A 12,766-nucleotide genomic window follows, 5' to 3' on the forward strand; every position below is an offset into this window, starting at 1 on the left:
AAAGGGGCCATTTAAATTGATTAGGATTTATATTATTGTACTATAACGCTTGTGGCCATCGAGGCCTTTTTAAAGTACTTATGTGTATTCACTTTTTAATCGTTTTTATTCTATTTTTGAGCCTCTGCCCTCTGTCTCGTCTCTGAACATATCACTTGCAAAAAACTTTTTTGGAGCCTAAGCTGCCCCTTGGGCAAAAGGTGGTGAAGGAGTTGCCGTAGCCCGGAGGCGTAGGCCGTCTCACGGCTCGGCCGGCCTTTTGGCCCTGAGACAGACTTTTGGTCCTTAGGTTTTTTACAATCGATTTGTTAGAGCATGCTAGAGAGTTTGGCATAGAGATTTTTTCGAAAAATGACTAAAAAATGGTGCGTGGGACTTAGGAGGGGTCCCCCCTTCTAGCCCCCAAGGGAGTCTTGGTTCTGCAGAGGCCAAGCCATGTCTTGTTCGAGCCCCACAGTGGGCACCTCTGCAGAGGCAGAGCTAAGTCTCCCTTATGATTTATCATAACGCTGAGCCCCACGATGGGCTCGGGGGGTTTCTCGAAAAATTATAATAACTAAAGAACGCTTCTTTATTGTATTTCGAGAAATAGTGTATACAATGCTTGGAAATTTAAGGGTAGAAGCGACGTAGCTGTTCTATGTTCCAAGCGTTGGTGAGGATTTCGCCCTTCTCGTTGGCTAGCTTGTAGGTCCTAGGCTTTAGCACTTGGGCGACGATGTACGGTCCTTCCCACGGCGGGGTCAGCTTGTGGCGGCCCTTATTGCTCTGCCTCAGTCTCAGCACCAGGTCACCCACCTTTAGGTCTCGGCTTCAAATGCCCTGGGCTTGATAGCGTCGTAGGGCTTGCTGGTACTTGGCCGAGTGTAGCAGCGCAACGTCTCGGGCTTCCTCCAGTTGGTCGAGGGCGTCTTCACGGGCAGTGCGGTTTCTTTGCTCGTTGTAGGCCTATAGCCTCGGGGCACCGTACTCCAAGTCAGTGGGGAGGATGGCCTCGGCTCCATAGACCAGGAAGAACAGTGCGAACCCCATGGCTCAGCTCAGAGTGTTCCTCATGCTCTAGATGACTGACATGAGTTCGGTAAGCCATTTCTTGCCAAATTTCTTTAGCCAGTTGTATATTCTTGGCTTGAGGCCTTGTAGGATCATGCCATTGGCACGTTCTACTTGGCTGTTTGTCCTAGGGTGTCCTATGGCCAACCAGGCCACACGGATGTGGTGGTCATCGCAGAATGTCAGAAACTTGTGGCCAGTGAATTGCATCCCATTGTCAGTGATGATGGTGTTTGGAACCTCAAACCTGTGGATGATATCAGTGAAGAACAACACCGCGTGCTCAGATTTGATTCGAATGATCGGATGAGCCATGATCCACTTGGAGAACTTATCGATTGCTACCAACAAATGGGTGTAGCCCCCGGGGGCCTTCTACAGAGGCCCAACCATGTCGAGCCCCCACATGGTGAATGGCCATGTAATGGGGATGGTTTGGAGGGCATGGGCCGGGAGGTGCATCTGTCGCGCATAGTACTAGCTTCCCTCGTAGGAGCGTACGAGCTTGGTGGCGTCAGCAACCGCCATTGGCCAGTAGAACCCTTGGTGGAAGGCGTTTCCGATGAGCGGCCGAGGCGTGGCATGGTGCCTGCAGGGCCCCGTGTGTAAGTCCCAAAGTAGGGCTTGGCCTGCCTCGGTGCTAATGCATCATTGGAGGACACCAGATGGGCTTCGCCTGTACAACTCGCTGTTGCTGAGGACGTAAGTTTTGGCTTGTCGAGCAAGCCGTCGGGCTTTGGTCCTGTCTGCAGGAAGCTCTCCTCGAATGAGGCAATCAAGGAACGAGACTCGCTAGTCCGTGCCCTAGTTGGCCTCGGGAGGCTCCATGTTGACTTCCATGGCCTCAAGCTCGGCCACGGGGGCCTCAGTGACAGAGGGGGCCTCGGGCCCTACAATGGGCTCGACCGATGGGCCTTCTTCCACTGCCGAGGCATAGTTGATGGAAGGCTTGTGGAGGTCTCTGGTGAAGACGTTCGGGGGGACTGGGGCCATGCCAACGCCATCTTTGCTAGTTCATCCACGGCCTCGTTGAATTTTCACGCAATGTGGTTGAGTTTGAGACCGTTGAACTTGTCTTCTAATCGACGCACCAACTTGCAGTACGCCTCCATTTTAGGGTCATGGCAGTTCGACTCCTTCATCACCTGATCAACGATGAGCTATGAATCGCCCCGTATGTCGAGATGCCATACTCTAAGTTCAATGGCGATATGCAGGCCGTTGATGAGGGCTTCGTACTCGGCTGTGTTGTTGGAGGCGGCGAAGTGGAGCTGAATTATGTAGCGCATGTGCACTCTGAGGGGTGAGATGAAGAGCAGACCCACGCCTGCCCCGGTCTTTATTAGGGACCCGTCGAAGTACATGGTCCAGCACTCCGCCTAGACTTGAGCAGGTGGCAGTTGGGTGTCGGTCCACTCAGCCACAAAATCAGCCAAGACCTGAGATTTAATTGCTTTTTGAGGCATAAAAAATAGGGCTTCCCCCATGAGTTCGACGGCCCACTTGGCTATCCTACTCGAGGCCTCCTAGTTCTGGATTATCTCTCCTAGAGGGAAAGACGACACCACGGTCACCAGGTGGGACTCAAAGTAGTGACGCAGCTTGCGTCGAGCCAAGACTATGGTGTAGATCAGTTTCTAGATGTGGGGGTAGCATGTCTTGGTCTTGGAGAGCACTTCGCTGATGAAGTAAACAGGTCATTGGATGGGTAGAGCATGCCCTTCTTCCTACCTCTCGACTACCACGGCCGCGCTGACCACTTGGGTCTTTACGGTGATGTAGAGTAAGAGGGTCTTGCCCTTGGCCGGTGATACCAGGATAGGAGGATTGGTGAGCAGTGCCTTGAGCTTGGCGAGGGCTTCTTTGGCCTCGGAGGTCTAAGAAAAGCGTTCAGATTTTCTCAAGAGGTGGTACAGAGGCAAGCCTTTTTCACCAAGGCGCGAGATGAAGCGGCTTAGGGCCGCGAGGCATCCCATAACCCTCTACACTCCCTTGAGGTCTCGGATTTGTCCCATGTTGGTCACGGCCGAGACCTTCTTTGGGTTGGCCTCGATGCCACGCTTCGAGACTATGAATCCCAAGAGCATGCCTCGGGGACCCTAAAGATACACTTCTCGGGGTTGAGCTTGATGCCCTTCTCTCTGAGGCATTTGAAGGCTATTTCCAAGTCGCCGATGAGATCACTGGCCTTCCTAGACTTGACCACGATGTCGTCCACATAGGCCTCGATGGTTTGCCTGATGTGCTCACCAAAGACCTAGGTCATGCACCACTGGTATGTGGCCCCTATGTTTCTGAGGCCAAACGGCATAGTCACATAGCAGTACATGCTGAATGGGGTGATGAAAGAAGTCATGAGCTAGTTAGACTCTTTCATTTTGATTTGATGGTAACCGGAATACGCATCAAGGAAAGATAGGGTTTCGCATCCCGCAGTGGAGTCGATGATTTGGCCAATTCGAGGTAATGGGAATGAAATTTTTGGACATGCTTTATTCAAACCAGTGTAGTCTACACACATCCTCCACTTCCCATTTTTCTTTTTAACTAATACAGGATTAGCCAACCACTCTAGATGGGACACTTCCCTGATGAATTCGGCCGCCAAAAGCTTCTGCACCTCCTTGCCGATGGCCCTGCGCTTTTCCTTGTCGAACCAGTGTAGGCGCTGCTTCACCGGTCTGGAGCCAGCCTGGATGTCTAAGGCGTGCTCGGTGACTTCCCTCGGTATGCCCGACATGTCTGAAGGACTCCACGCGAATACATTGGCATTCGCACAGAGAAAGTCAATGAGCACGGCTTCCTATTTGTTGTTGAGGGTGGCGCTGATCCTCAGCACCCAGTCATTGGAGCAGGTGGGGTCGACCGGGATGAGCTTGACGGCCTCCATGGGCTCAAAAGTCCCGGAGCGATGTTTAGAGTTAGGCGCCTCGCTACCAAGACGGTCGAGGTTGATGATGAGGGTCTCGACCTCCACGAGAGCCTTGGCATACTCGATGCCCTCAACATCACAGTCGTATGCATGCTCGTACGTGGACTCGACTGTAATGACACCGTTGGGACCCGGCATCTTGAGCTTGAGGTAGGTGTAGTTGGGGACCGCCATGAACTTGGCGTAGCATGGGTGCCCTAGGATGGCATGGTAGGTCCCCTTGAACCCAACCACCTCGAAGGTGAGGACCTCCATGTGGTAGTTAGAAGGAGTGACGAAGCAAACGGGCAAGTCGATGCGTCCGAGGGGTCGCATGCATTTCCCTGGCATGATGCCGTGGAAAGGCGCGGCATCACCCTAGAGCTACGACTGGTCGAGCTCCAGGAGCTCCAAGGTGTTGGCATAGAGGATGTTGAGGCCACTGCCTCCGTCCATCAACACCTTGGTGAGCCGGGTGTTGCCGATGATCGGGTTGACAACGAGTGGGTACTGCCTGGGGTTTGGGACATAATTGGGGTGGTCATCCCGATCAAAGGTGATCGCCTCCCGAGACCAGTCGAGGTACCGAGGAGTGGCCACCTTAACCAAAGATCATGAAGGCGTTGTGCACCTCGGGGAATCCATCATCCTTGTTGTTGTCCCTATCGCCGGAGTCCCTCCTCTTGGCATCGTCGCTGGGGAGCCCGAGCTTGGCGTAGTAATGCCAGAGCATGGTGCACTCTTCGAGGGTGTGCTTCACTGGGCCCTGATGGTAAGGGCAGGGCTTCTTAAGCATGTTGTCGAAGAGCTCAGGGCCCCTAGCGGGCCTTAGGGATTCTTGCGATCCGTGGCCATGACCAGACCAGCCTCAAGGACCTCCTGCTTCCCCTGGTGACCCTTTTTCTTTTTCTTGGGGAGGTGGGGGCCAAGGCCCTAGGGGCCTCGTCCCTCCGCTTCCCCTTGGCATCATTGTTGGGGAAGATGGCCCTGATAGCCTCTTTGCCCAAAGCAAAGTTGGTGGCGATATTGAGGAGCACGGGCACCGAGGTCGGCACATTTCAGCCTAACTCTCGGACCAGGTCTCGGCATGAGGTGCCGGAGAGGAACGCCTGGACAATTTCTGAGTCACCGATGCGAGGCAACTCGGTGCACTGCTTAGAGAAGCGTCGGATGAAGTCTCAGAGAGACTTGCTCGGCTTCTGGCGACAACTCTTGAGGTCCCAGGAGTTCTCGGGGTGCATGTATGTATCCTGTAAATTCCCAATGAAGACCTTTACCTAGTCACGCCAGTTGTGGATCTGCAAGGGAGGGAGGTGTTCGAGCCAGGCTCACGCCGAGTTTGACAAGAATAAGGGGAGGTTGCGGATGATGAGCAGGTCACCGTCCACGCTGCCTAGCTGACAAGCCAGGCGGTAATCAGCCAGCCATAGCTTGGGGTTGGTCTTGTTGCTGTACTTTGCGAGGTTGGCCGGTTGTCAAAACTGGGCTAGAAAGTGAGCGCCGTGGATAGCCTTGCTGAAGACTCGAGGGCCAGGTGCCTAGGAGAAGGACTATGGTCCTCCTCACTATCGTAGCAACCGCCTCAGTGCGGGGGTAGCCTTGGGCGGGTCCATCATTGTCATGGCACCGTCGCCTGCTGACCACATTGTGGTCGCCTTGCGCCTCGCGTCGGTCGCTGAGGCGGTCGTGCACCAAGGGGGTCCTATTGGTCGTCGATGCCTGAGCAGGCTCGGGATGAACTGAGGCCTCCCTATCCTATCAAGGTGGCGCCGTGGGAAGTTTTGAGGTGCCTCTGCGCCATCAAGAGGCGGAACTTTTGGCCTGCTACACCGCGGCAGTCTCGAGGAGGTCCTAGAGCTCATCGCGGGCCCATCGCCCCTCTGAGGTAGAGGGCTCAGGCATCGTTCAGAGTAGCATCGCTGCTACCATGATGTCCTGGCTAGCACAATGGAAGATAGGGGGTTGATCGTCCCCTTCGTCATTGTTGATACGACGGTTGACATCGCGAGCCCTCTGTCGGGCTGCTCTGCCATCACCGCGACCCCACTGCTCTTGCTCGAGAGTGTCTTGAAGCTGCTTCAGAAGGAGTTGGTCTTGTTCGACCTTGGCCTGAAGCTCATGGAGTTGCTCTAGGTCTAGACATCAAAGTTCCTCGGGGGCAAGGTTCTCGTTCCACGTTGCCCGGGGCTCGATGCGTGGAGGTGCGGCGTCGCCCGCCCCCTCGGGGGTCGGGGAGTGAGCACCTGCCCCTTCATCCTCATCACCCATGCTCAGCATCCTGAGCTCAACATGGAAGCACTCACGAGTGGGGTCATAAGTGTCTTCGTCATCGGAGTCAGAGTAGTTGAAGCAGTAGTCGCTCCCGGCTAGGAAGCGGCGCATGGCTTCAGGGTCACGAAGCCTGGAGAAGTCCGCTTCGACCCACGCCTCATCCTCCTCCGAGGAGTCAGCGTGGGTGTGGGTCGACATTGTGGTGATGAGGTCGAGGGCAAAATGTTGGTAGGCGGCGGCGGTATTGCCAAACTCAAAGGGGTACGGGGATGGTGTCATCGCCGGGCTCCGCTCCGTCGGAGGCGACTCCTCAGGAGGTGGTGGGGTAGAGCTTGATGACGGGGCATCGCTGCGTGCCACCGGCGTCTTTCCCTTGCCTAGGCTTAGGCTGGACAGGTCCCCAACCAGGGACTCTGTACCAACAGCCGGGCATGGGGCACCGGCAGAGAGTAGTGCATCGCCCTGAGCTTGCGTGGTGTCAGGGTGGTCCTGCCCACATCGTGCCTAGCGAGCGTGACAAGAGCGGCGGCCCAGGCGCCGCCTATGCCTGGGCTGCTGGTGTGCGGTGTCGTCATCAGTTGGTGGGGCTTTGGGTGTGAGGAGTACCATATCGTACTCACATCCTAGAGACATGAACTCTAGGCTCCCAAACTAGATCACCGTGCCGAGATGCAGTGGTCGCACGGGGTCTGCCATCTAGAACTTGTTGGGATGACGAAGCTGACATACAGTATTAGCCCCTACCTGGCACGCCAACTGTCGGTGTTTTGGACCGGCGAGCCCTCAACCAGCTAGTGAAAGTGTACTGTGTGCCCCTAATTCCGGATGGTGATGCAAAGAGACATAAGGTTTATACTGGTTTAGGCAATAGGTGCCCTACGTCTAGTCTGAGAGAGCGATCTTGTATTCCTTGCACCGAGGTGCTTGTAGTAGGGGTTTACAAGCAGGGCGAGAGAGGGAGCTAGTCCCAGGTCTCTGCGTGGAGCGGTGTGGGTTGCTTGAGATGTTGATCTCTTGCAATGTGGAGGAGTGTGAGTTACAGAGCATTGTGCGTTGCTTGTCTGTGTGTGTTTGTCTGAGTCTACGTCCGTCTATGCATGCGTTTCTTGTCCGTGTGTTCTCCCTGTCCCTAGAAGCGGCCCTGGTCACTCCCTTTTATAGTTAAAGGGAGGCATAGGGGCGGTACATGGATTGCTATGTGGCGTTTTGTGAGTAGTGGTGGCATGTCCAGGCCCTGTAGCTTGTCACTGTGGTGGCATGGTCGACGGAGCGGTCTTTGTCCTTGACACACTGGAGCGACACGCCGATCACGCCCGATCCTGTGCGACGTGGGAGCTCCTGTGATGGCTTGACACGGGGCATGGCGCATACTATGGACGATGTGCTGGTCGCTGCATGTCGACAGCGTAGAGAGCCGAGGCCCAGTTGGTGCAGAGGCTGAACCATTGTGGGGGGCTCGGCGGGCATGAATCCTGAGGCTACTGAGACCCCGAAGCAGATATCCAAGGCTCGGGGGGAACAGTTGGTCCTGTACACTGATTTCGAGGCTATAGGGACCCAGACTTGACTCCCCACACCATGTTGTCCTTGGAGCAGGTGGGGTTAGGCAGCACAGTGCCGCATAGGTGTCAGTCGTGGGCATAGTGCCGAGCACAGCGGCCGGTAACCCCTGCCCCATCCTGTCCTGGACGGCATGGCATTGATGTGACTCCCACCTCGTCGATCACTCCACTATGTCGAGCCATCGTTCGGCTGACGTCGTGGGAGCGGTTGGCCATGTTAGTTGGACATGATGTCCTGGTCGAGGCGACGATGATGGGGTGGCTACCGAGCCGGCCTCGAGTGAGGCGGAGAATCGGTACCTCGTCCGAGGCCTTACGTGCGGGGTCTCGAGCGAGGCAGAGAATCGGTACCTCATCCAAGGCCTTACGTGCGGGGCCTCGAGCGAGGCGGAGAATCGGTACCTCGTCCGAGGCCTTACGTTTGGAGCCTCGGGCAAATCAGAGAATCGGTACCTCATCCGAGGCCTTACGTTTGGAGCCTCAGGCGAATCAGAGAATCGGTACCTCATTCGAGGCCTTACGGTTTCATTTTGGGCCGAGCCTGCTTCGGGTGAGCCCAGATATTGTTTGAGGTGGGCCGGGTGGTCTAGCCGAGCCTCGGATAAGGTGGGGGTTTGTCGGTAGTTGTCCCTTGGCTTTGATTTTTATAGGATCTAAGCGATTTTTTCAGTTCTTGCTTAGGGGACCCTTTTTTATGGTGTCTGACACAATTCTACTCAAATCGCCTAGGGGCTTGGGGGATACCATCGTAGACCAATATTAGGGTACCCGAAGAGGAGCTAATGACCATCAACATTGATTCATCCGCACGATCAAGAGCACAATTACACCACTTGCTGGACCCCTTCTCGTTTGGCCACCGAGACCATGGGCCCTACCTCGTCTAAACCTCGAGGGTTGGCGCCGCCTCGGTGGGTGTTGCGGCCATGGGCCCCATCTCGCCTGACCCCCGAGGGTTGACTCTGCCTTAGGCCTCGCCCGACATCCGAGGGCGGGCTCTGCCTCACCCGATGTCCGAGGGCTGGCTCCACCTCGCCCGATGTCCAAGGGCTGGCTCTGCCTCAGGCTAACTCCCAAAGGTGAGCTCTGCCTCTCCTGACATCTGAGGGCCAGCTCCACCTCGCTCGACATCCGAGGGCTGGTTCCGCCACGCCCGATGTCTGAGGACCAGCTCCACCTCGCCCAACATCCGAGGGCTGGCTCCGCCTTGCCCGATGTCTGAGGGCTAGCTCCGCCTCGCCCAACGCCTACGCGTGACTCCTTCATAATGATGCACGCAAACAAGGCAGGGCACTTAAGTCAACCGCAATATCTAGGACCGTACCCTACACACCTATAGAAAAGTACCGTCAGGCCATGCCCAGAAGGGTACTTTGTGACCTTCCAAGCATATCAGAGCCCAAACAGTATTGTAGGCACCGACATTTGCCTTATAGTGTTGTAGGCGTCGATATTTGCCTTATAGTATTGTGGGCGCCGTTATTTGCCCTCTGGCACGGATCCTTATAGGAGCTCACGACAACCACTATGGTCCAGAAGGAAACTCGCGTCACCCATAGTACCGGACGTACGATCACTGTGCTGCCTGCTCTCTGTATGGCCGCTGATCAGCAAGTTGGTCCATCGCGCCACCCACCGAGACAGGATGGGACATGACAACCCGCTGACAATGCCAAGATAAGGCGTCGTCAGCGAACAAACGCCCAGCATGGTCCTGTCAAGATCAACGGCCATGCGCCTGACATGGGGCCATCCCTATCCCCGCCTGTCATGTCAGCGGGGCCCACACAGAGGCAAAGGAAGACCCGACGTCCTTGAAGGACTTCCTTGGCCTCTTGTTTTCCTCTTTTCTCCCATCTATAATCCCTGCTCTCCCTTGGCCTATAAAATGAAAAGCAGGGCACCCCACTAAGGGGATCGATTTCATCACACCACAGTAGAACCTCTAGCATTGATTCATCACATCACATATCACACTACATCACAGCTGAGCAACGACCTAGCTCTCGATATCTATTTGATCTTTCCATCAGAGACTTGGGATCTCTCCCTCTCTCATCCGTTTGTAACCCCTACTACAAACTTTTCAATGCTAATAACATGAGCAGCAACCGTGAACTGGACGTAGGGACATTCTACCCGAACCAGTATAAACCTTGTGTCTTTTTAGCATACCATCTGGGCCAGACGCGCAATGATACAAATTTACTCGTTGGTGTTCACTTGAAACACCGACACTACTGTATAGACCCTTCCATGCGTTGCAACAGGACAAATAATGTCCTAATAATTTGAGCATGAACGTGTTGTATTGTTAAAAAACGATAATGAGAGCATGATGTTCAATATTACAAATTGAATCTTGTGCATGGCTAAAACTCTCATCGATGGTTTGCAATCATCAAGGTATGCATTTATAGTATTGTACATTTGTGCATATGCACATAAAAGTTCATATCACTATAACAAGATTAATTAATTCCTCAACCTTTTAAAACTAATCATCTCCATGAATTATCAGTTTGCTTCATATAGGACTGGTATACCAAGGTCACTGTTCTTCATATTTTAGATAATAACATAACATGCCTTCAACCATATGCCCCTAGTATTGAATTATGATCCAGTTTAGTATGCCTTTGCCACTTTGAAACATTGTTCCATTAGTAACTCAATGAGATGTAGACAATTATTTAATTCAATATAAAAGACTTGTAATGAACGGACTATAATTCTGGCATACTATAATGGGATTATCATACTTAAGAAGTCACAGATCATGAAATTACAACAAAGCTACTCACCCTTTCTAGAACACAAGTAGTTACAGGAGGCAAGCAAAATTTTAATGCAATTCAGATTTCAGAACTCGGTGTTGTATATAGAAGAAGGGATAGACAGTGTAGTCAAACAAGAAGCATCTCTTTCTAATTTTTTGTAACTTGAATATTTTTCAGTGACTCTAGAATAGGAGATGATCCCTGCAGACGGCTTCCTAAGCTGCCATGGCCCCTGTTCGCAGTCAAGTTTTATATAGTATTATGCAAAAGGAAAACTTAAAATATAGAGGTATTCATGTGTCCTTTGTTATTTCTCCACTACCTAGGTAGATTAAAATATATCTGGCAAGAAGGTATTAACTACTCAAAATCACCACTTGCTATGAAGCTAATCAAAGTACAGCTCATTCTGCATGGATATCCTTACCGTACATCGATGAGGCATGGAGGCCTCCACTCTCCTCTAGGCTCTAGATTTGGCATTCCACGGTGGCAAGAACTACAGCCTAGCGACCCACTTTCGGCCCCGCAACATTAACTCAGTAACTGATCGGGAAACCACCTCCAGAGAAGAGATCACAAGCAACCCATGACCACACAAAACCACAGATCAGAGCAAAGGAGATGCCTTTGGGGACCAATGACGCGAGGGGAGCCAAATCCGGTGTTAAGATCGCACCTTTGTGTGTCCCAGCGGTTGCGGCGGTGGAGGGAGGGAGACGATGCCGGAGAGGAGGATGCGCGAGTGCTGCGTTACCGGGTGGACGCGAGTGCCACGAAGTTTGCGCCCGTCGGCCTAGCGCGGCCATTCGGGGCTGGATCACCACTGCTTCATCTGAATACCAAAATGATGCATACATTTCCCCAAAAGAAAACGAAATGATGATATACCCTCTCTTAAGCATGTTCATTAATTTATTGGTAGGAAGTCCACATAAACTAAATATATACTACTAATAACACTAAAATAGTTACACACCATGGGAACCGCCCCAACAATATCATCTATTGCGGCATTCTTGCTCCCGGTAGTACAACCTCTGCAACACAAAAACTATATGTGGATCAGAACGAAAATTCTAGGAAGCTCCAAAAAGACAGAATTTGAATCATGAATAAATTGCACTATGCTTCTGTTCGCAAGATGACTCAACTACTGAACTAAAACATAACTACGATGCTCTCCTGCTCTTATGCCTTATGATCAGGCAAATAATATTGCAAAGAATAATTAAATAGAGCATATTAATTCCTATAGCTATTGCCCTGCCATCTGCTGGCCAAAACTCTAGCATGCACAGGGTTGACATAAGCATGATGCATGAACAATTAAAATGTAATTTAAGAGATGTTCAGAACGTTTGTTTTTTGTAAATCCGTTTTCATGATGCGTGAACAATTAAAATATAATTTAAGTTTTATCATAAAATCAAAATAATCTTATTTTTTGAAGAAATCAAAACAATCTTATTGCAAACTGCCATGACAAAACTTGATCTTAATATGTCACTTGCAGCTGTCCTATTTATGAAAGTATGGCCCTGCATATAAACAATTATTGTTTAAAGCTAAAGTAACATTAATTATCATAAACAAAAATATAAATTTGTATTGCGGTACTTGCTCCTAACTGGCTTGTTTAATTGGATGACATAGAACCTAAATGGAGGCCTAAAAAATGAAAGCGGGAGAAGCAACCTGAATACTATAGGGAACGTCCAAACATGAATTGCACTTAAAAGCTGGAGAAGCAACCTGAATACTAACCAAGTGACAATTGGCCATGGAAGTTTTGGAGACATATATAACTGGGTGATGATGCGGTAGGCGGGGTTATGCACAGTTACGCCTAGTACTACTGAGATCAATGAGTGCGGCGGCCAAACTGTCAAACTGACGAGGACAGTGGACTTTGCCCTACCAAGAGGGCAACAACGGTGGAAAATGCTGGCGGAGACGTACTGATCCTTTGACGATGGCCAGCCGATGGGGAGGGCCTGGCAGAGACACACGCTAGCTGTCTGGTTGGCCACTGGACGTTGTTCCTTTCCTTTCTTCCACGGGCAGGACGAGCTGAACGGTGGCTTGCGCGATGATCGATCCACTACAATGATCGATGATGGCCAGAGCAACGATGGTTCGTGGTGGGGTGGGGAAGCACGATATGGTGTCTGATCTCTTCTGCCTCT

General features: G+C 52.1%; 1 protein-coding gene across 1 annotated transcript; it reads right to left on the bottom strand.

Annotated features, from left to right (window-relative positions):
* Positions 1-3,856: 3,856 nt before the first annotated feature.
* Positions 3,857-4,240, bottom strand: LOC136544003 (uncharacterized). The gene has a single exon (XM_066536297.1). It carries the CDS (start codon positions 4,238-4,240, stop codon positions 3,857-3,859), a length of 384 nt encoding a protein of 127 aa, XP_066392394.1.
* Between the last annotated feature and the right edge of the window lie 8,526 nt (positions 4,241-12,766).

Source organism: Miscanthus floridulus, chromosome 3 (genome assembly GCF_019320115.1).
Source record: "Miscanthus floridulus cultivar M001 chromosome 3, ASM1932011v1, whole genome shotgun sequence".
NCBI classification, from domain to species: Eukaryota; Viridiplantae; Streptophyta; class Magnoliopsida; order Poales; family Poaceae; genus Miscanthus; species Miscanthus floridulus.

Coding starts and splice junctions, on each gene's coding strand:
- LOC136544003 (XM_066536297.1), bottom strand. CDS start 4,240: ATGGAGGTCCTCACCTTCGAGGTGGTTGGGTTCAAGGGGACCTACCAT.